The 25,045-nt window shown below is 36.5% G+C and overlaps 1 protein-coding gene across 1 annotated transcript in view; it reads right to left on the reverse strand.

Annotated features, from left to right (window-relative positions):
• LOC113939872 (ATP-binding cassette sub-family A member 10-like) overlaps positions 1-25,045 on the reverse strand; it is a 62,329-nt gene that overhangs the window by 37,178 nt on the left and 106 nt on the right. Inside the window, 12 exon segments of the mRNA XM_035724424.1 lie at positions 269-311; positions 313-383; positions 580-755; positions 1,117-1,227; positions 2,290-2,348; positions 9,897-10,065; positions 14,842-14,989; positions 15,947-16,128; positions 16,349-16,494; positions 22,014-22,237; positions 24,537-24,640; positions 24,981-25,044. Coding sequence (XP_035580317.1) covers positions 269-311; positions 313-383; positions 580-755; positions 1,117-1,227; positions 2,290-2,348; positions 9,897-10,065; positions 14,842-14,989; positions 15,947-16,128; positions 16,349-16,494; positions 22,014-22,237; positions 24,537-24,640; positions 24,981-25,044 — 1,497 coding nt within the window.

A 25,045-nucleotide genomic window follows, 5' to 3' on the forward strand; every position in this document is an offset into this window, starting at 1 on the left:
CTTGAAAGCCTTCAATACAAATTAATCTTGGGGCACCTGGGTGGCTCAGTCAGTTAACTGTCTGCCTTTGGCTCAGGTCATGATCCCAGGGTCCTGGGATCAAGCCCTGTGTTGGGCTCCCTGTTCAGCCGGGAGTCTGCTTCTCCCTCTCCCATTGCCCTCCCCTGCCCCCCAACTCATGCTCTCTCGCTCACTCCCTCTCAAATAAGTAAATAAAATCTTTAAAAAAAAAAACCAAATTAATCTCAAAAAATATTTTTTCTCTTACCCAAGGATCTCCTAAAATGGCAATCCCAAATGTTAGTTTTCCCTCCACCACCTAATTTTTTAGCAATAACATCTTGAATGTTTTGTATGTCCAATTCCATTATAACTCTTTTTACCTATTGAAAAAATACCTCTACATAATAAAAAATATTTTACTTTAATCAGTTCTTCTAATAATTAGGAGAAATCTATTCTAAGAACTTCATCAATTAAGCTTTATTTATGAAAAAATAAAGTAATAGTTCAACAAAAACATGGTCAAGAGCAAAGTATATTATTTTCAAAGGCATTAGTTCTAATATGTTCACCTGCCTCTCGTTCTACTTCTTCTGACTGAATCCCTTTTATTTTAGCAAGTAGCCTGAGGTTTTCTCTCACAGTAAGAAAGTCAAATTGAATATCGAATTGTGGACAAAATCCAATATTCTTTCTCATTTCTTCCATGTTAGTTATTTCAGAGAGTTGAGTATTATAAATAGTGACTGATCCTGTAAATAGAAATTTTCAAGTATTCAACACCAGAAAAGTGACTCTAGGAAGTGGTAAGACAGGATATTAGTTGAACAAACTTCACATTTCATAATTGCATAAATAATACATTGAGAAATTCAGATTATTTTTAACATAAATATCAGGGTCCAGGGCAATGCAAAGTGGACAAAGAATGACAATAGCAGAGCGGAGGTACAAACTTTCTGGTGAATTTATATAAATATGAAATAAATAGTTCCTATTCTAAATTACTCAACTGTGTAAAAAAGCCTGCTTTAGAGAAGTGTTTTTGTTTTGCACAATCTCATTGAGGAACCTGCTTCATCAGCCAACTTGCTTCTAAAATTATTTTCTTACCTTTTGTAGAACCAGACAACCCATTCAGAATGTTTAGCAGTGTCGATTTACCAGCTCTGCTGTGTCCAAGTATTGCAATGACCTGTCCTTCATATATGTCAAGAAATATGCCTGTTTTAGAATAAAATGGAAAATTAGACTTTGGATTATATTCAGATGGAGTGGACCTTACAAAAGTTTGTAAGAGTCAAATGTATCGCAGCGCTTCATTTATTGGTATTCTTATGTGTACCCTCTGAAATTATATATTTAATTGTGTCTTTTTATGAAGACAAAACCTTAATTTCTCTGGAGAAACTGGATCAAGACTGAGAATATAAATTTCTACCTTCCTCCCTACCTGAATCCTTCAAATGTCAAAGAATATATTAATTCAATGTTAAAGAACAGAGCAAAGGCTACCAGGAATAAAGCAGAGTGAAAAGAGTATTTGCTTCCTGGGCCACGGAAAGCAGTGTGACTGAGAAAACAGTCTCCCAAAGGCTCCCAGAGCTGAGACAGAAGGGCCAGGGATAGAGGCAAAGGGGTATGTATTCCACATTTGGAGGGAGGGAGCATGGGTAAAAGAGAGGATGGTAAAGTTTTCTCTGGCACTGGTCACTGCTCTGTTTTGTATCACAAAAGTGAGGTCATGGTCTCTAGAGGGGTCTGTGGGACCCAGGACACATCACAGGCATTTTTCTATCTGAGTGCTTAGGACTTGATAATTTTTTCTTGAGTATTTGAAACATAGATATCTAACTCCATGGAGAAACAATAGAGTTCCATTAGCACCCTAGAAATTTTAAGATTCTCTGAAGATAGACAACATGTGGAATTATATTGTCAGAGAATCAAAAACAAGACAAACCACAGCCCAAAACAGATGATGAGAAGTCTTATGAAAGTAAGCACAATTCCAGTGATACTGCAAGCTCAGTCTGACAAATCCAAGTCAAAGATTATAAACCAGCACAAGCAGTACAATCCTATTTTTAAAAAATTTTATATATATATGTAAATAGGTTATCGATGACTATCCCTCAGAGTAGAAATGTGGGCTTTTTAAAATTTTTCTTTTTATCTAGACTCATTCTCTAATTTGCCACTAGGACTGTTTGCATCTTCAGGAAACAAAAAAAAAATTTTTTTTAATTAAAAACATCATCAAAACAATGAAGTTTTTCTCTTCACCTTGCAATGCTTCTACTTTTTCAGGCTTTCCATCATATTCTTTTGTAACATTTCTGATTCTGAAAAAAAAGATGAAGCAACTTTGAGGTAAGTACATTTTCTAATGACACAGATTATGTTAACTGCCAATATTACAGTTTGTGATTAATCCCGAACCTCACAAGGTAGGGTGTCACCCTCATAACGGATCGAAGGAGGGCAGTGGGGAAAGCTCACACCACCCCCAAAGAGATTTGCACAGACCTGCTCATACTGTTATCAAACTTGTTATTTCATAAATTCCAGCTATTTCTCTCAGTTGGCAAATGAAGAGAGAGCTACCATTGAAAGAAAGGAAGGAAAAAACAGGAGGGAGAGCAAGGAAGCGATGGTGGGGGAGAAGATTTCCTTCCGTCCTGAACCCCTCTCTAGCTATTATTTAATTTTTCTTCCCTCCACAGGCAAATTTACCAAAATATAGTCTCTCTACTTTATGTTTCCATTTCTTTATCTCACATTTATTCCCAACCTAAAGCAACATAGCTTCTGACCCTACAACTCCACTGAAACTATCCTCAGCAAAGACACCGATGACACTCTATGGAATCCAATGGACACTGACACTTTCCCGTCATTGTTTAATAGATGCTGTATTAAACGACTGCTAGCTCCTTTCTTCTTGCAAGGCTTTATTTCCTTGGCTTCTGCCCTCTCGGTTTCCATATCCTTCTCTGACTCTTCCACTCAGCATACTTTATGGATCCCTTAAACTGGATTCTACACTTAACCAACTATTTTTCTTATTCTCAAATCTTTGCCATATAATAGTGCCCACTCTCATTGCTTCAACTCTTAGATACTAATGATTCCCAAATTTGTGTCTTTAGGCCTTTCTTCAAAGTCTCAAATGTAAATATCCAGCTTTTTGCTCTGCATCTACACATAGATACCACACAGGGCTTATTATTTTTCCCTCTAAACCAGTCCCACTTCTGTTCTCTTTCTCAGTTGGTGTTTTCAGCATCTACCGAGGAATGCCAATTAAATAAATGCCCAAGAAACGTCCTTCTTTCTTCTCTCTCTCTCACCTCATCCTGTGGTCTACTAAATTACTCTAATTTAACCTTATGGATTTATGAATTTAAGTTTATGGAATCTCTTTGAATCTATCCCTTTATCACTTGTCTATGACCTTCTAGTCCAGATTCCTATCATTTCTCACCTTGATCTCTGAACCTGATGATGTTTTCCCTTTCCATCAACCTAGCCCCTTGGCTCCTGCAATACAGAGGATATACCAGGAACTACACTTCCCAGAAATCCTTCTCTGTATTGGACTTAAGGAGAACTTGGGCAAGATTTGGAAAGCAGAAGTGAAAAAAGGCCATTTTTCTCTGAAGGTCATGGGGGCAGACACATGGGCAGACTCTAGGTTTGTAGCAGCTTCTCAGACTTCTTGACAAGCCCTGTTTTGCTGCTGGAGATTAAGAAACCTGGTGGGAACTTTCCCAGAGAATCCCAGCAAACTTTGTGAGACCCACCCACTTCCATGCATCTGGATAAGGTCCTCAGTGGCTGTTTCCCTGACTTTCTGGCTGCAGCTTTCTTGAACCTCCCTCTTCCATTCGTAGTACTTTTATGAATTACTAATTCCCATACCAAATCCCTTTACTTATATAATATTTCCAGCAACTCACTTTTCCTGACCAAACCCAGACTGACACAACCTTTGGAACACTTCCATTTCTCCAGTTGTGTTGACTTCAAATCCATTCCAGAAAGCTGTCCGAGTGATCTGTCAGAGGTCTGGCTGTCTAATTTGCCTCCCTAAAATCACTTGGTGGTTCCCCACACTATGCAGGACAGATTGTCCTTCTTAGCAAACAGTTACCAAATGCTGATTTGGCCCGTACCTCTTTTTTTTTTTTTTAATTTTTTATTGTTATGTTAATCACCATATATTACATCATTAGTTTTTGGTGCAGTGTTCCATGATTCATTGTTTGTTCATAACACCCAGTGCTCCATGCAGAACGTGCCCTCCTCAATACCCAACACCAGGCTAACCCATCCCCCTACCCCCCTCCCCTCTAGAACCCTCAGTTTGTTTTTCAGAGTCCATCATCTCTCATGGTTCGTCTCCCCCTCTGACTTACTCCCCTTCATTCTTCCTCTCCTGTTATCTTCTTCTTTTTCTTTTTTCTTAAAATATGTTGCGTTATTTGTTTCAGAAGTACAGATCTGTGATTCAACAGTCTTGCACAATTCACAGCGCTCACCGTAGCACATACCCTCCCCAATGTCTATCACCCAGCCATCCCATCCCTCCCACCCCCAACCACTCCAGTAACACTCAGTTTGTTTCCTGAGATTAAGAATTCCTCATATCAGTGAGGTCATGTGATACATGTCTTTCTCTGATTGACTTATTTCACTCAGCATAACACCCTCCAGTTCCATCCACGTCGTTGCAAATGGCAAGATCTCATTCCTTTTGATGGCTGCATAATATTCCATTGTCTATATATACCACTTCTTCTTTATCCATTCATCTGTCGATGGGCATCTTGGCTCTTTCCACAGTTTGGCTATGGTGGACATTGCTGCTATAAACATTGGGGTGCACGTACCCCTTCGGGTCCCTACATTTGTATCTTTGGGATAAATACCCAGTAGTGCAATTGCTGGATCAAATGGTAGCTCTAATTTCAACTGTTTGAGGAACCTCCATACTGTTTTCCAGAGGGGTTGCACCAGCTTGCATTCCCACCAACAGTGTAGGAGGGTTCCCCTTTCTCCACATCCCCGCCAACATCTGTCGTTCCCTGACTTGTTAATTTTAGCCATTCTGACGGGTGTGAGGTGGTATCTCATTGAGGTTTTGATTTGGATTTCCCTGATGCCGAGCGATGTTGAGCACTTTTTCATGTGCCTGTTGGCCATTTGGATGTCTTCTTTGGAGAAATGTCTGTTCATGTCTTCTGCCCATTTCTTGATTGGATTATTTGTTCTTTGGGTGTTGAGTTTGATAAGTTCTTTATAGATTTTGGATACTAGTCCTTTATCTGATATGTCATTTGCAAATATTTTCTCCCATTCTGTCGGTTGTCTTTTGGTTTTGTGGACTGTTTCTTTTGCTGTGCAAAAGCTTTTTATCTTGATGAAATCCCAATAGTTCATTTTTGCCTGGGCTTCCCGTGCCTTTGGCGATGTTTCTAGGAAGAAGTTGCTGCGGCTAAGGTTGAAAAGGTTGCTACCTGTGTTCTCCTTTAGGATTTGGATGGACTCCTGTCTCACGTTTAGGTCTTTCAACCATTTGGATTCTATTTTTGTGTGTGGTGTAAGGAAATGGTCCAGTTTCATTCTTCTGCATGTGGCTGTCCAATTTTCCCAACACCATTTGTTGAAGAGACTGTCTTTTTGCCATTGGACATTCTTCCCTGCTTTGTCAAAGATAAGTTGACCATAGAGTTGAGGGTCCATTTCTGGGCTCTCGATTCTGATCCATTGATCTATGTGTCTGTTTTTGTGCCAGTACCATACTGTCTTGATGATGACAGCTTTGTAATAGAGCTGGAAGTCCGGAATTGTGATGCCGCCAGCTTTGCTTTTCTTTTTCAGTATTCCTCTGGCTATTCTGGGTCTCTTCTGGTTCCATACAAATTTTAGGATTATTTGTTCCATTTCTTTGAAAAAAGTGGATGGTATTTTGATGGGGATTGCATTGAATGTGTAGATTGCTTTAGGTAGCATTGACATCTTCACACTGTTGATTCTCCCAATCCATGAGCATGGAACGTTTTTCCATTTCTTTGTGTCTTCTTCAATTTCTTTCATGAGTATTTGATAGTTTTCTGAGTACAGATCCTTTGCCTCTTTGGTTAGATTTATTCCTAGGTATCTAATGGTTTTGGGTGCAATTGTAAATGGGATCGACTCCTTGATTTGTCTCTCTTCTGTCTTGTTGTTGGTGTATAGGAATGCCACTGATTTCTGTGCATTGATTTTATATCCTGCTACTTTACTGAATTCCTGTATGAGTTCTAGCCGTTTTGGGGTGGAGTCTTTTGGGTTTTCCACATACAGTATCATATCATCTGCAAAGAGTGAGAGTTTGACTTCCTCTTTGCCGATTTGGATGCCTTTGATTTCTTTTTGTTGTCTGATTGCTGTGGCTAGGACTTCTAATACTATGTTGAATAGCAGTGGTGAGAGTGGACATCCCTGCCGCGTTCCTGACCTTAGGGGAAAAGCTCTCAGCCTTTCCCCATTGAGAATGATATTCGCTGTAGGTTTTTCGTAGATGGCTTTTATGATATTGAGGTATGTACCCTCTATCCCTATACTCTGAAGAGTTTTGATCAAGAAAGGATGTTGTACTTTGTCAAATGCTTTTTCTGCATCTATTGAGAGGATCATATGACTCTTGCTCTTTCTTTTGTTAATGTATTGTATCACGTTGATTGATTTGCGGATGTTGAACCAGCCTTGCAGCCCAGGAATAAATCCCACTTGGTCCTGGTGAATAATCCTTTTAATGTACTGTTGGATCCTATTGGCTAGTATTTTGGTGAGAATTTTTGCATCCATGTTCATCAAGGATATTGGTCTGTAATTCTCTTTTTTGATGGGGTCTTTGTCTGGTTTTGGGATCAAGGTAATGGTGGCCTCATAAAATGAGTTTGGAAGTTTCCCTTCCATTTCTATTTTTTGGAACAGTTTCAGGAGAATAGGTATTAATTCTTCTTGAAATGTCTGATAGAATTCCCCTGGGAAGCCATCTGGCCCTGGGCTTTTGTTTCTTGGGAGATTTTTGATGACTGTTTCAATTTCCTTAGTGGTTATAGGTCTGTTCAGGTTTTCTATTTCTTCCTGGTTCAATTTTGGTAGTTGATACATCTCTAGGAATGCACCCATTTCTTCCAGGTTATCTAATTTGCTGGCATAGAGTTCCTCATAATATGTTCTTATAATTGTTTGTATTTCTTTGGTGTTGCTTGTGATCTCTCCTCTTTCATTCATGATTTTGTTGATTTGGGTCATTTCTCTTTTCTTTTTGATCAGTCTGGCCAGGGGTTTATCAATCTTGTTAATTCTTTCAAAGAACCAGCTCCTAGTTTCGTTGATCTGTTCTACTGTTCTTTTGGTTTCTAGTTCATTGATTTCTGCTCTGATCTTTATGATTTCTCTTCTCCTGCTGGGTTTAGGCTTTCTTTGCTGTTCTTTCTCCAGCTCCTTTAGGTGTAGGGTTAGGTTGTGTATTTGAGACCTTTCTTGTTTCTTGAGAAAGGCTTGTATTGCTATATACTTTCCTCTCAGGACTGCCTTTGCTGTATCCCAAAGATTTTGAACAGTTGTGTTTTCATTTTCATTGGTTTCCATGAATTTTTTTAATTCTTCGTTAATTTCTTGGTTGACCCATTCATTCTTTAGTAGGATGCTCTTTAGCCTCCATGTATTTGAGTTCTTTCCGACTTTCCTCTTGTGGTTGAGTTCTAGTTTCAAAGCATTGTGGTCTGAAAATATGCAGGGAATGATCCCAATCTTTTGGTACCGATTGAGACCTGATTTGTGACCTAGGATGTGATCAATTCTGGAGAATGTTCCATGGGCACTTGGCCCGTACCTCTTAATATTGACTTCTCCCTCTTCTAGCCTTGTATTTTGAGCTCAGAAATGTCACTTTCTTATCATTCTTTAGACACATGCACATTGTTTCTTGCTGTGCTATGCTGGTCATGCTGTATTCCCTGTTTGGAAAAACCTTCATGTGCCCCATCACAACTTATGTGACCTTTCCCTTCCATAAGACTCACCTCAAGAGTTTTCTCCTTCTGACCTTTCCTACCACTCTTAGGCTGGGCTGAATGATCCTTCTCTAGGTTTGGTTATTCTCGGCATCCATCTCTACCACTCTTTTTACTCTTTATCTATTTAAGTGCCTGATTCCCCCCAGGCTCTGCCTGTCCTGAGGTGGAAGACTGTCATTCATCTTTGAATCCTAGTTCTGGCAGAGGGCTTAATGAATGATGAATAAATGAAGGAACTAATTTGCCAGCAGAAACAGTCTGGTCCAACGATCCAACGTGTGAGGCACTTTGGGCTATCAAGCATAAAAAGAGGGGCTGTCAAGGTAGAGTACAGAGTGTGCAGGTTCAAACAGGCTAGAGCTGTTGTATGTACCTGGGAGTACACTCATTTCATGTTAGAGTATTAACACCAAATTGGATCTAAGACCATTGAATAGGACAACTGGTGGCATCCACTTAGGAGAACTGAATGACCACACAACCATACCCATCTTCATTGCCCACTGGAGGAATACGAGTCAGGGTTAAGGTTCTGGGCATTTATGGAACCATGTTGCTGAAAGGTGAGATTTTGGCCTAATGTGATTTAGTCTTGATTTAGCTTGTTAATTTAACTAAATTTTCTGGTGTCAACATAGTTATTGTAAGTTAGTGGTAAGGAACAGGATAAACTGAAATAGCTATGTAAGTTTTCACACAGGAGTTATGGCTTGAAAAACTACTAGAAATGGTAGAATTTGAGAAGTTCCAACTCCAGGGAATAGAGGGTTTTCTCTAATCTTTCTGTGTCAGGTTATAGTTTTTTCCTTTCTCTGTTGCCTCCCTGCTCATTTCCCCTTCTCCCAGATACTTTTACCAATCACCTCTGACCTAACTGTTTCAAAATAAGTGAACTGATATAAGAATAACTGATTGAATTTATCCATGATATTCCTATTAGCAAACAGTTACCAAATGCTTATTATGGGCTAGGCACTATTCTAAAAGCTTTATGTGTGGTAGCTCATTTACTCTTCATAACAAACTTATTACCAGTGTCATGCCCATTTTTAAGATACAGAAACTGAGATACGGGCAAGTAACTTAGCTGGGATTACACAGTTAACAAGCAGTAAAGCCAGGATTCAAACCAGGTGGTTTCAATCCTTGGAGCACATTGTAATCACGATGTTCCATTTTGTCCTCAGAATACACTTTCAAAAAAATAACTTCACATAAATGGAATGTCATTTAGGAGTACTTTTCAATAATCTCCTTCAATAAAATAAGCAAACACCTAGAGAAGCATGCACTAAATTATGATGAAATTAAGAATTAGGCAGTCATTGTCTATACATCTTCCTTGTTTTCCTTAAAACCTTTACCAATGCTTTTCTCTACATTATTTCTTATTTCTATGCCCATGCTTTACCAATGCTTTTCTCTACATTATTTCTTATTTCTATGCCCTTTCAATCAACACCCATATGGATAAAGATAACTAACATTTATCCAGTTCCTGTTACCTAACAGGCATATTTAATTATCTCACTGATTCTTTAAATTCCTCAAGAAGTCATTGTACTATTGAATTATATTACACATTTCTTAGAAATGAATAAAATGAAATTTAGAGATCTCACATGGTTCAGCAAAAAGTTACCAAGCTACTAAATTATAGAGAAATCTTTTGACTTCAAAACTTTAATCCATACACTCCCTAAAGGCAGATAATCTAAGAAACATGTGTGTCTATTTTATATGCTATATGTGTACGTATATACATATCATAATGTGTGTGTGTGTGTGTTAGAAGAGTATACATAATTTGTTAGTTACCTTATAGCTTCTTGTCCATGGAACTCTGGAGGCACTGGTTCAAAAGAGTCATCAGAGGAATGCTCAGGATTTATTTTGTCCTCAAAGACTTCATAGTGAGTGTTTTGACGTTGCGACCAAAATGAAGACTTCAGGAAAAACAATGGTGAATGCCGGAGGCCATCTTCATCTGATCAATCAAGACACAGTTAGATATTGAATTAATCATCTACATCAGTAAAGAATGATATCTGTCCTAGTGTAGCTTGATACCAATTTTTTCCTACACAGTAATGATTGTTTTCCAGTTCTGTTCAGAAATAATTGACTTCTATAACTGTATACGATTAAGGCATGATGGTTTGATTTACATATATTGTAAGATGATTACTACAATAGGTTCAGCTAACATCCATCATCTCAATAGATACAATAAAACGAAAAGAATAAAAAGAAAAAAAATGTGCTCCTTGTGATAAGAACTCTTAGGATTTATGTTCTTAACAACTTTCCCATGTATCACACAGTGGTGCTGACTATAGTCCTCATGTTGTACATGACGTCCCTAGTACTTACTTACAACTGGGAGTTTGTACCTGTTGAAATCCCCCCTTCCTCCAGCTGTAAGTCCAATCTCTTTTTCTATAAGTTTGGTTTTGCTTTTTTGTTTCTGGGTTTTGTTTCGGTGTTTTTTTAGATTCCACATATAAGTGAGATCATTACACTATTTGTCTTTATTTATTTATAGCGTTTAAAAAACATGGCAAAAATTGAATGAGTTTTGGATACTCCTGTTTTGCAGCTGCTGACCTAGTTAAGTGACATTTTCTCTCTCCACTAGTAGCCAAAACCAGAAACAAAAGCCAGCCTCACCCTCTCTCTTTCTCACTTCCTCCATTTACTATATAACTAACCACCAAGTCAGATTGTTTCTATCTCCTAAGTATCTCCTGAATCTGTCCTTCCCTCTATATTACACTGGTCCTCAATTTGGTCCCCTCCCCTCTCTAACACAGACTATAATGTCCACCTGCTTTGAACCCATCCTCCAAAGACCTGTCAGAGCGATCTTCCTAAGACACAAATCTCATCAGTGAAAGGTCCTACATAGATTATATCAATCTGTCTCTGTTTCCTGCACCGATGGTTCTAAGGTTCTTGGATTTCTTGGATGAATAATATTTTTTTAAATAAATATATTGTGTTCTTTAAGGACAATTAAAAAAACCTCCCATCTTGCTATAGTCACCATTGCAAAAGAGAAAAAATATTTTCAGAACAAAAGTATAGATATTTAAAGGCTATAATCTCACAATATGAAAGACTTCCAATGAAAGAATTAAGGTATATAAATAAGTTTCACATTATTTTTCTCATTTCAACAAAAACAAGAGAAAAGTTTGTCAGAGATCACCACCCATCCTGGAACTGACTAGAGGAGAATCCCAAATTCTGCATGTGATCTATGGAGTTAGCAAGAGCAGGCACCTACAGAGGGACTTAACTGGAGGTGAACCTCAGCATCATTGGGATCTTTTTTTTTTTTAAAGATTTTATTTATTTATTTGACAGAGAGAGAGTGAGCACAGCAGGGAGCGTGGCCAGCAGAGGGAGAGGAAGAAGCAGACTCCCCACTGAGCAAGGAGTCTGATGTAGGCCTCGATCCCAGGACCTGTGATTATGACCTGAGCTGAAGGCAGATGCTTAACCGACTAAGCCACCCAGGTGCCCCGATCATTGGGATCTTTACATGCTATATGTGTGTGTAGCTGTGCACAGACATGTATTTGGAAAAAATCTCCCCTTGTAATTTCTTATTAGCTGGTTATTAATTCCTATACTAGAACCACATCTGACACCCAAACTATGTACTAGCTCTACCTAATAACTTTTAATTTCCCCTACACTATAGCTGTTTCCCATGGCTGGGCACACATGCTATTCCTTTTGAACATAAAATATTTTGTGCACTCTTGTCCACCAGGTAAACTTTCTTATCATTTAAATGCAGCTGAAATTCTTTCCTCCCACCAACCCAAGGACTTACCCTATCAATGAACCTTGTGGTATCCTCTCCTATCACACTTCCTATACTATATTTAATTACTGATTTTTGTGTTTCCAGTGTTAACTGTGAAAGCCTTGAAGACACAGCCTGCTGACCCACATAAACTTAATCAGCAGTTATGTATGAAACAGATACAAAGATTAAATCTGATATCTAATTAGTATCAGTTTTATGGGAAATTTTGATTCAGAAAAAGACTTATGAATGTAAAAAATTTAAATATAACCTACTTTAAAAATGTGGATTTGAAAGATGTTTATACAAATTTGGGTTAAAGAATACATATTGTACCCAAGTAAGGGGAAGTGAGATTGAATCAAATTTGTGGGGGGAAAAAAAAAACTGAGGAGGAAGAGAAGGAGGAGAGAGCGGGAAGAGGAGGGGGAAGAGTAGAAGGAAAAGAAGAAACAGATTTTTTGTCTGAAGCTGAGGGAAAAAAAGAGGACATTCTTGTATTCCTTCATCAAATATTTATTGAGAGCTTTTGCACCAGGTGGTCTCTAGATGGAAAAATACATTGTTTATCCTGAAGAAAGTTAAAATAAGAAGACAAAAGAGGGGAGACGAACCATGAGAGATGATGGACTCTGAAAAACAAACTGAGGGTTCTAGAGGGGAGGGGGGTAGGGGGATGGGTTAGCCTGGTGATGGGTATTGAGGAGGGCACGTTCTGCATGGAGCACTGGGTGTTATGAACAAACAATGAATCATGGAACACTGCATCAAAAACTAATGATGTAATATATGGTGATTTACATAACAATAAAAAAATAAAAAAAAATAAGAAGACAAATATATGCATTTATGTAATTCACCAGGAATTTATTGAGGACCTACTATGTAACAAAGACTGCTCTAGATGCTTAGAGATATCTTTCTCAGGAGGACTTACATTCTAGAGACAAAAGACAGGAAATAAACAATAAATATCATGAATATTGAATTCATTGGAAAAACAAAACCCAAAAGGGGAGTATTAATAGTCAGTTTCAAAGTTTTCATCCAAATTCTGCTTTGTTCTTGGGCTAGTCATATAACCTCCGCAGACCACTGCTTTGGCAAATCTAAGATGTGAGGTTTGTAGTAAATGCTGAATTTACCAATAAATACCCATTGGTAAAATTTTCTGATTATATGAATACATAGAACAGAAAAAAATTGAATTGCTTCTTCCCATAAATAAATCTTATTGTGCCTTCCTGTAGTAGAGGGTGGGGGTTAGGGGAGTATTTGAAAAGTAAGTTAATTATGAATGAGTGGAGAACTCAGAAGAAAAAGTGGATAATTACCTATTAAAGTACAAATTAAATTTTAGATGGAAGTATTGGAGAAAAAAAATTTTAATGTAGAAAAAACCCCCAAAACTTTAGGAGAAGACAAATAGATAATATGACACAGAGTTGTGACAGGGGAAAATTAACTTTGGGGCATTAACTATGCCTTCCTCTACTCCCAAGAAAGAGTTTCAATTTTATCGACTAGGCTCTGGGGCCTGACGGGCTAAAAACAAATTGACTTGATTTATATTCAAAGGGTTATAAACAATGGGCAAGAGAGAAAATAAGAAATTCCAAAAGGAAAAAGATGATGAGAAAGTAGAGAAGATCTTAGCTCCAGTTTAGCTGGGGACACTTTTAAGGGTTCAGCAAAAAGGAATTTTTAAGACCTTTGCTATGTGTATGAACAAGAGAATGAGTGCATACACCAGGAGATCAGATCTGGGATTTTAATTTCCATTTTGCAGGTTTGAGATGATAGTAAAATTACCTAATCATTCAGATACTAGAGTGCTGATTCTTGTCTACGACCTGCACCAAGGCATATGTTAACTTGGTTTCAGAGGTTACATGTATTATATGCTACATTTTGTTCAAAGAAGAAATTTCATTTATTTTTAAGAAGCTGTTTATTCACAATAATAATTTTGCAAAATAATTTTTGCTGGGTGCATAAGAAATGCATTATTTCAAAATGATAGATTATGAAATTTTTTAAAATGAAATTATATTAATGGAACAAATAGGCATAGGGGATAAAATCCTAAAATAATAGCGTAATGGAGATAAAGAACACGAAACAAATAAAAGTCTAAAAGAAAACTATACATATTTTAAAAACAGAATACCTGAATTAGAAAATGTTTAAAGAAAGACACCAAAATAATAGGCTTTGAAAAGGATAGACCTATTCAGATTCTGATGCACGAGAAGGAATTATGTATGAGTACAATTTGTGGATTTTATGTGGGCAGAAAGGAATATAAGTATATTAGTTCCTGGGATGATATATGCATTCTATATAGGAATTTAACAATAATTATTTAAGAACCATTTTTAACTAATTTTATGAGCTTATTTTACCAATTTTTATGATACTCTATAAAGCATTCTTTTTAGGCTGATCGTCCCACAAAAAGAAAGAAAAGAAGAGGTCATCCATCAACTTTATACTGTTTCCTACTTCATATTCTTGAGATGCAGAAGAACAAGTTTCCTAGAGCCAAATACTAGCAAGAGCTGTTTAATGAGCTATCTTAATGTCTGTGAGTTCAATTCAAACACTAAAAAACATCATGTTCAATAACTGTTAGAGCTGTTTCCTTCTCTCTCCACACCAACCAACACATATACACATGCACACACGCACACGCCCTATCTTTATAAAAGAGAAAAACCAAAAGAAATACAAGTTATTTTTAACTAAGATGTTTCTACCAAATATTTCTGGCCAGACCATTAAATAGTGAGATGAAAATGAGGAGATTCTATTAATTTTGAGACCGTTTCCTTTCCTCTGTCACCAGAAATGCTTCTTAAATTAGAAGTAAACAATAATAAGATATTATCTTATAAGCAGCAGAATTGCCTTAAATTCAACTGTAACCACACTATGATTTACCAGTCAAAACTCCCTCAAAATATAACATTAATATCAAATAGAGAAGAGTATCAAGTGCCAGAATGAAGAAAGTAACCATCATTATGTATGACTCTCCAGACGGATTGGGAAAAATAACACCAATCCCGTAATAATCCATGTGTAAAATCTGAGATTAAAAAGAATAAAATAACAGAATATGAACCTATAAGGCTAAAGGGTTTTTTTTTTATTAAACAGTGCTGCCTAGAAAAATATAGTTCACATTTTAATAGCCTTTTCTTCAAAAATGCACAGTGAAGTTGTTAGTAGTAGTGTTGCTTTTTACAAATAAAATTATTGTCACGAAAGTGGGAAATGCTATCTGAGAAAGTAAAACAATTGAAGAATAGAAATTTAACTGACTAATTGATTACCACATAAGTTTTAAAGAAGGGAATATAGAGAAGTGGTCAAGGAGCCAAAAATAACATATTGTAGGAAGAGAAACTAAGAGCAGGCAGTGAAACTGGAGGACATATAAAGGAAATATAAAAATGCTAAGGATAAGATATTGTAGAAACACTCAAATATTAAATAAGTATTGAAAACTTGAAGAGATTCATTTTAAAGATAAGAAAGATAATAGTTCACATTCACATAGCATGTGTCAGGAACTGCTCTAGCATTATATGTAGAGAATAATACAGTCAGCCCTCCCGTTTACCCCCATTGAGGTGATTTCTACTGACACATCCCATTCTACAAAGAAGAAAGGAAGGCTACAGAAGTCAAGTGACTTGCCCAAGTTTACCCAGCTGGTACGTGGGCAGAGCTGAGACTGATTCATGCATTAGTACTTATTCACTATTACTCATATCTCCACGTTTTACTGCCTCTTCAAATGGGGACATAAAGCAGACAAACGGAGGGGTCAGATAATGGGCAATTATTTTTCTTCTTTAAACTTTCTAGGATTTTATAAATCATCTATCTGCTTTGCTTATTACTTTGATGAGAATTCACAAGAGAATGCAGAACTTCTTAAAATACAAGGTGACTGATCACTAAATTTCATGAAGTTATCAAACTCTTCAAAATTTTGAAAATCTAATAAATAAAATCATAAAATCATTGTGCTCTTTACCTGAGCCATTCCAGCAGTGAAGGCAAAGGGGCTAAAAAGACCTAAAGTCCATCCCAGAGATGAAGGAAGTTGTCTGTATAATACAGTGAATCCCAGACATCCCCAAAATACAGTGAAGAGAAACCCAACCAAACCAGTAAGGATAGGTTCCTTTATCAGCACACTCAGGAGGAAAGCCAATGCTATCTGAAGGAAGAAAGAAGAGTTCCAAATGGTATGCTTGTCCCTTTGAGAATCATTTTTATCAATAATAATCAATTTCTCACATTGGCAAAAACTTTCTCAAAACATATAGAAAGCAAGATATCAAATTAGTGACTATGCCATACCGATATCCTAAAGAAACATCATTTACTCATATATCTGAGATGTGAAACAAATTAAGAGATATGTTTTGCCAACTCAGCAAAGACAGGCCATATAAGACAAAGAGTATGAATATCACCATGAAGCCAACAATTACTACAATTTGGATAGATGTTATGATCAGAGCCATAAAAATGGACAGGATAAATTCGAAGCCAGCATACATAAATCCCCAGGAGAGCCTATGGTAGAAACAAAGTGTTACTTCAGAATGTCACACACAGGTAAATGTTTGGAGAGGCAATATGCACAACAGTTATGAGTACAAGGTCTGAAAGCAAACACACCAGAGTCAAATTTACTATAAAACTGTGGCTTTACACTTTCTAGCCATGAGGTCATAGGTAGGACTTTTCCTTTCTCACCCTCATCTATGAATTGGAATTAATTGTGGTAGCTACCTCATACGGTTGTTTTAAGATACTGTGTGTGAACTCTTTAGCTGAGTTGTTATTATAATTACAACTGTTGAATAAATTTAAAAATTCATATTACACATAATCTGATTCTTTCAGTCAAGTGACTAAATATGAAATGGAAATATAATAATCTCATCTTTAAACTCTTATACCAAATTCTTTTTGGCATAACATTTTTCTTAATGTTTAATTGAAATCTCTCTGATATAAGGAAAGCTCATTTCATTTTTTATCCTTATATGGCTTTTGACATTAACCATTCAGGGTATTGTTTTTAGAAATTAGAATACTACAGTGCAGCTAGAAAGCACAAAACTAAAGGAAAGCAAAAGGTGTCCTGGGAGTTAACAGCTGTATAATAGGGATCCTGCATCACAGTGGTCAAAGCATGGTTGTTTTTTGAAAATTTGAGGGAATAGATGGAAAGATATGTTTAAACAGGAAAATGGCTCTCACTGTTAAAAACTGACCTTTCACGAACACACCAATAAATTGCCAAGTACCCTCTAAATTTACATAGGGCTTTCAGCTCAAGTGTGGAACTTTGTGCAGATGATGCATTTGAAATCTTTTTATATCATTTTGTGCAGTACATAAATTGTTTTACTATCACATGTAAATAGCATTTTCATGTATACAAACAGTAATAAGCTTAATGATTATAGTTTTTCTAGTAAGGAGATTCCTCAAAAAATTACAAATAGAACTACCAAATGATCTAGCAATTCTAACTCTGGGTATTTTTTTTTTTTTTGATTGTATTTATTTCTTTGAGACAGAGGGAGTGCAAGTGGGTTGGAGCAGAGGGGGAGAGAGAAAGGATCTGAGGTGGACTCCACACTGAGCGGGAAGCCCAACGCAGGGCTCATTCCCACGACCACCGTGAGATCATGACCTGAGCTGAAACCAAGAGATGGATGCTTAACTGACCGTGCCAACCAGGCACCCCTCTACTTCTGGGTATTTATCTGAAAGAAATTAAAACCCTAATTCAAAAAGATATATGTGCTCCCATGTTTATTGCAGCATTATTTACAATAGCCAAGACATGGAAGCAACTTAAGTGTCCATCAATGGATGAAAAGAAAAAAAAAAGTGATAGATATTGATACACACACAATGGAATATTATTCAGCCACAAAAAAAGAAGGAAATCTTGCTATTTGCAATAACAAGGATGGAACTTGAGGGCATTTGCTAAGTTAAAATAGACAAAGATTAATATCCTATAATCTCACTTATACATAGAATCTAAAACCAACAGACAAACAAACTCATAGGTACAGAGAACAGTTTGGTTGTTGCCAGAGGCGGGGGTGGGAGAAGGCAAAATGGGGGGAGGTGATTAAAAAGCACAAACAGGTTATAAAATAAATCATGGGGATGTATGTGCAGCACAGTGACTGTAGTTAATAATATTGTATTATCTTTTTGAAAGTTGTTAAGAGAGTAGATCTTAAAAGTTCTCATCACAAGAAAAGAATTATAAATCTGTGTGGATGATAGATGTTAGATTTATTGTGGTGATCATTTCACAATATATACAAATATTGAATCTTTATGTTTTTCACCTGAAACTAATATAATATTATATATAAATTATATCCCAATAAAAAAGATCATAGTTTTCCTCTCTCATGCTCTCATTATTCAATTTGAAATTTTAAAAATCTTTTACAAAACTGAACACCTAACAATCTTATTCAATTAATTTTTTGAAGCTAGGGTAAATCTTTCATATATTAAAACATCTACTTCTAATAATTAATAATAATTTTTCAAAAGAGCTGGTCATAGAGTGAAGTAAAGAGAGCATGAAGTATGAAGATTAGTTAAGAAGAAGAAAAGAAATAAGAAAAATGGACTGTTATGTTCAATGAATTAATAAGAATATTAGACATATGTAAATTCCAATATAGGTATGAAAGCATAAACCAAGTCAAATACAATTATTTTCTATGCTTTTGTCATTTGTACATTGCTGGCTGGAATATAAAATGGTATATCTACTCTGGAAACCAGTTCAACAGTTTCTTATAAAACTAAACCACCATACAACCCAGAAATTATACCACTGGGCATTTACCTCAGAGAAATGAAAACTTATGTTCATAAAAATACCTGGACATCAATGTTCACAGTAGCTTTATTTGTAATACTCCCAAACTGGAAACAACTCCTCCCTCTTTCAAAGGCTGAACAACTAATCAAACAGAGATACTGCTACCATGGAACAGTCCTTAGCAATAAAAAAAAGCAAACTACTGATAAATACAAACTTGGATGAAATGTCAGGAAATTGTATTTAGTGGGGGAAAAAAAAGCCCCAAAAGTTATGTGATTCCATTTATATAGCATTCTTGAAATGTCAAAATTATAGAAATGGTGAAGAGATTGGTGGTTGGCAGGGGTTAGAAATGGGGGATAAGGAAGAGAGTTGAGTGTGGCTATAATGATGGAACAATGGAACTGTCCTGTATCTTAACTGTATCAATGTCCACAATGAGATTGTGATATCATATGACAGTTTTGCAGATGTTATCATTGGGGGAAACTGGGAAAGCGTACATGCAATCTATTTCATAAAACTGAGTATGTATCTACCCAAAATAAAAAAAATGTTTAATTAAAAAAAATTGTAGTTACCTGAAAAGCTAAGACTAAATGATGTTTTAAAAGGAGAAAGAGTGGTTTGTACTAGGTCAGTATACATTCAGTAAACTATAAACAATTGGGAGGATTGGGAGAGCATGTGGGAAAAAAAAGTACTTTAACTGCTTTCAGTTATATTGAAATAATATTAGTATTGTTAGACATATGTATATTTCTGGATAAAACAAATGAATAATAGGGATGTTCTAATTCTCAGATTATCTGTTTCTCTCCTGGAGAACCAGAATTCTCAGTACACAGGAAAGGAGATACAGTTGTAATATGGGAGAGGCTACGTAAAAGCTCTATAGTACTATATTTGAATTGTAAATATCAGTGTGAATTCATAAGGCATTTATCTTTAATGTATGTTATTCTGTATACAAAATGTAGAAAATATATCATGATTCTATCTCTGCTATTGAAAAAGGCTAGAAACAATGAGCAATCCAATATCAAAAAATATTTCTAGTATGCAATGCTCTTGAAATACTTTTTCTAACTAAAAAAAATCTTGCCACACAAAATAGCAAGGAATCTATTTTTTTCAAAACCCACTTAGAATCTTGTCAAAAAGAATCAGAAACCAACCTTCAGCTCCCTTTGACCAAAGATGGGACAGTCTGAGCTTCAGTAAGAATAATAATTACAATGGCTTGAAACCTATTAGACATGTTTAGATCCATCAGTTTATAATGGTATTTTAAAAAATCAGTCATCTTTGAAGAACGTTAGGCAAACAGTTAATTATCTAATAAAGGAAAAAGTTAAGCAAAAAATTCTGTTTTCAATCATTTGTTTTATCTCTGTTTTCCTGTTCCACCCTCTTAAAATAATAGTTTGCCCCAATAGGAGCTAATCATAACTCATGTATATTTAAACCAAATTTTCTTACCTGTTTCAGTTCTATGAAACAGAACTGTTTCCGTTCTGAACTGAAATTGCTAGAATTTCATATAACAGAAATGTATAGTTGGAAAGGGATTACTATAAATAATTCTCATGATCTAGTCACCATGTTTTATATAAGAAATTACTCGAGATCCTTTGAAAATTCTGCATTCTTGAGCCTTATTTGGGTTAAGAAGATTGTAGCAGAATTTGTGTGCAATCAGGAAGAAAGTGGAAGAGGATAAAATATACAAGAACTGTGGGGACTTTATAAGAAATATATCAGTTTTACCCCAGTTATTGGGGAATTTTCTTCAAAGTTAAATTGTCAAAGCCATACTTTTTTATGCGTATTATTTCATTTTAAAAATCTCTTTTCCCTGTGTTTGAAGACACTCTCCCCAATAGCATGTAATATTAACTATTTTTTAAAAAATCTCCAGCCAATGTAAACCCTGCTAACTTGGACAGTTCTCTATCAGGAAAACTTTCGAGCTGTGTTTTTTCTCAATTTGAGGTACTTAGCAAATTGGATCCAAATGTAATGTTTATCTCAAAAACACTGAAGACAATATGGTACGCATTTCTGTTGGCACATTTCACAAACAGCTTTTTCTACCAAGGGAAAAATATCGCCTTGTCACTAATTTCATTTTATTCATCTTTTTGAGTTATGTAGCACAGTGTCTAAAAGAAAGGGGTTTCTTAGGCAAAAATCTTAACTTTTCTGTGCCTTGGTTTTCTTGTGAAATAACAGCACTATAAACTGTGAGTGATCCCTGGAATAGAGTAAGTTCAGTGTTTGCTACTATTACTGTTATTATTGTATACTCTCTCAAAGTCTATGGGGAAAGGGACAATAAATAAATGGAGAGACAGATTCATTTTACTCTGTCTTGTGCCTTACAAGCAGCAACACCGTCTGTGCTAAGCAGATTAAAGATATTGTCTCATCTAATCCTTAGTCTTACTCAAAGAACATCTTTATTGACTAACTGCATGAATTGGCTTTAATAACATTATGGCAAATTAGTTTAATGTTCAAATTTTTCAATCCCTTCTTCCCTGCTTCCCTTCCATGAAGGGATAGAATTACCCATATTACTGATCCTGGGCTTGGCTCTTTGACTTGCTTTGGCTTTATGGTGGGCAGAATATACTTTTTTGCGCCTTGAGTTTGGATTTGTCCACATGACTTGCTTTAACTGATGGGATTTTATCAAATATGACTTGAGAAGGAGCTTGAAATGTGTGGTGCAGCAAGACTGGCTCTCATGCACTTCTGTGATTGAAGAAGAATGTGTCCAGCTATGCTGCTGACCCACGGGGGATTAAAACCACATGGGGCAGGCTTGATGCAACCTGTAACTTGGATCCAAGCCCAACCAAGCCCAGACTAGATCTGCCAGACTCCAGTCATGCCACAGACAAATGAGAGGAATAAATGAGTGTTGTTTGAGGTTACTGGGTTTTGGGGTGGTGTTTTATGCAGCATCTTTCTGGCAATAGCTAACAGATACAAGCACCATATTTCTATTCTGCAATTCAAGGAAACATAAGCACAATCCTTACTTGATTTCTACTGCCAGCATCTTAAAATGTAATACAGGTAAGCTAATTAAATTGAATGCATGCAAAAAGCAAACAAACTCCTGAATGCATCTAATTTCTTTTATAATCTAATGGGTTTCTCTGTTTATTAATGTGTGATACAGAGGCAAGAAAGCAACTTAACTCACCAGAATGCTGACTCTCGGAGACTCAACACTGTCATCAGTTTCTTAAACTTTTTTCTTTCCCATGTAACATTTAATGAAGGGAGATACACAAAATGGGAGAAATAAACCATACAAATAAAAGTAAACCACGTATTTATGATTTCTCCATTAGAAATGAAAGGCAGCATCGTCATATTGATTCCAATAACTGATGTCAGCTGTTCCATCACAGAATTTGTTGTGACCTAAACTGGAATGTTAAACAAATTCATTACATTAACTATAGAAAAATATATTAGAAAACCATACACATTTTGTTTCTTTTCATTTTCAGTACTTATATATTTCATCATTTAAAAATATGGTGAACTATTAACATCATTAGAACATTCTGTTTTTGGGTGTTAATTCTACCTCTTTTTTTTTTTTTATGTTAGTCACCACACATTACATCATTAGTTTTTGATGTAGTGTTCCATGATTCATTGTTTGAGTATAACACCCAGTGCTCCATGAAGAACGTGCCCTCTTTAATACCCATCACCAGGCTAACCCACCTCCCCACCCCCCCTAGAACCCTCAGTTTGTTTCTCAGAGTCCATAGTCTCTCATGGTTCATCTCCCCCTTTAGAACATTCTTGATGACTTCTGGTATTAGTAATGTTGACATTACTTGTAAGAGTCATTTAAAAAATTACTAGACGTCTGTCATGCCCAATATACTGTGATGGGTGGTGGAGAGATAGCAGTGATCCACAGGAACACTCCTCACTCTCATGGAGCTTTACGTTTCATGGTGGAGCAGAGAAGGAAGGTGAGACATCAAACAGCCCATTGCACAATCAATAGTTTGATCATCATTGAGGAACTGCATTAAAGGAGAAGTAGAGGGTGTTCTGAGAACAAAAATAGGGAAGGCTTTCCTGAAGAAATGACATTTATACAGTGACCTTACCTAAACAAAGCTTGGGCAGGGAGGGAAGTTGAGGATGGAGAAGAAAAATCTGAGTAGAGGAAACGGCATTTGCAAAGGAAGGAAGGGGTATAGTGCATTGGAGGCACAGGAAGGAGGTCCTTGAAGCAAAACTGACAGGGGGAGAGGTAGGGAGGAAAGGAGGGAGAGAGATGAGGCTAGAGAAATAAACTACTCCCACAGTTCAGGCAAAAGATGGTAATGGCCTGGACTAGTGCTGGTGGCAGAGTTGAGAAGCACACGGATTTCAGTTTAGGATTCACAGGGCTGGATGAGAGATTGGAGGTAATGGGTAAGGCAGAGGAAATTTTCTCTGATAATTCCTTAGTTTTTAATTAATTGGTCACCTAGGTGGGTAGCCTTGGCATTCACTAGGATAGGAAAATTTTTAAAAGACTCAGCCACATGAAGAGAAAAATACCCACATTCAGTTTTGAACATACTAGTTTAAATCGTTTAGGAAGCATCAAAGTAAAGATACTCAGCAAACAGTCAGATACATCGAACTACAGCAGACGTTAGCAAACTACAGTCCAAGGACCAAATCTAGTCCACCACCTGCCTTTGTAAATAAAGTGTTTATTGGAATGGAGCCATACTCATTTCTTTATGTACTGTCTATGGTTTCTTTCATGTTACAACAGCTGAGTTGAATAGGTACCATAAAAAAGTTTGGCCCCCGGAGCCTACAATATTTATTACCTGGTCCCTTACAGAACAAGTTTGTTGGTCTACAAGTTGAAGTAGGGTTCTTAGAGTTATCAGCATGTAAATCGTAATTAAAGTTACAGAAATAAAAAACATTGTTTAGAGAAAGTATATAGCATGGGGAAAGATGCCTAGGTTAGAAACTTGTGGAACTACAGATTTAAAGAAGCATGAGTGTGAAGCTGGATAAGCTGGCAAGAAGACTAAGAAGGAATGGCTAGAAAAGTGCATGAAAATCAGGTGAAGGCTACGTTATTTAGTTAAAAGATCCAGTAAAATAAGGAATGAAAAATGTCAGTTGTTCATTGACATGGGAGTGGTTACCGACCTCAGAAAAAGCCATCTGGGTGGTGTGGATGGGGACAGAAATAGTTCTGAGTTGAATGGAGCCTAAGTGAAGGCAATCTTTTCAAGAAACTTAGCTGTGGAGGGAGCTAAAGTACTTGCCTGAGGAGGAAAGAAGGAAAGATCCTGTTAATATGTGAGGAAATCAATACTTTTCAATCCCAAAGAGAAGAATCTAGTTGAAAGGGAAAAATTGAAAAAGGAGGAGACAGAAGGGAAGATCCATTGTGCAACCTTACTAATAATGTTGGAAGGAAGAGGATCCAGCCCGTGGATTGATGAAGGACATGAGATGAGGCAGAAAGAAAAGGATGGGTGTAGTGAGTAGTAGGTCTATAGTTTAGCAGGGTTTGTGTTGGGAAGTGGGGATATTCCCATCAGTTTCTTCTTTCTCTGAGAATAAGAGGCAGAGCATAATCTCCTAAGAGTGCAGGGGCAAAGTGGAGGAAGAGGTAGAGACTGAAGATACAGAGAAAATACAGAAAGTATAAAATAGATTACTTAAGTAAGGCACTTACTTCTATAATTGCAGCATCAATTGCAGTTTGAAATGCCACAAACCCATTTTGCCAGTATCTTGTCATGTAACAAAAAATTTTATCAGCAGAATCCCAACAGTGTTCTTTAAGGGAGGAGAAAAACATGCCTGTCATTATACAATGGAATCAATCAATGGAATTAAAACCTTAACTTTGGCTCTAAAGTGGAAATACCTACATGCCTGTTCAGAGCCCATGATTATATAATCTAGAGCATTTTTAAAGCATTCTGCAAAACTGGAAGAAAGAAGCATATTATTGAATGTTGGCCAAAATAATTCTGTAGTAAAGACTGATCACTAAATTGAGGAATAAAAAGTATATTACTTCATTTCTTGATTTTCTTAATGTTTCTATCAGTCGTTCCCAATTGGGGATTTGATGAAGTAGCAAAAAAGATTGAATCAATTCTTATATAGTTACCTGCATGTTCAGAGTTTTCTTCCATATTTGGGATTTCATATCCCCAACTAAACTTCAGCTGATAC

The sequence above is a fragment of the Zalophus californianus genome, chromosome 16 (assembly GCF_009762305.2).
Source record: "Zalophus californianus isolate mZalCal1 chromosome 16, mZalCal1.pri.v2, whole genome shotgun sequence".
Taxonomy (NCBI): Eukaryota; Metazoa; Chordata; class Mammalia; order Carnivora; family Otariidae; genus Zalophus; species Zalophus californianus.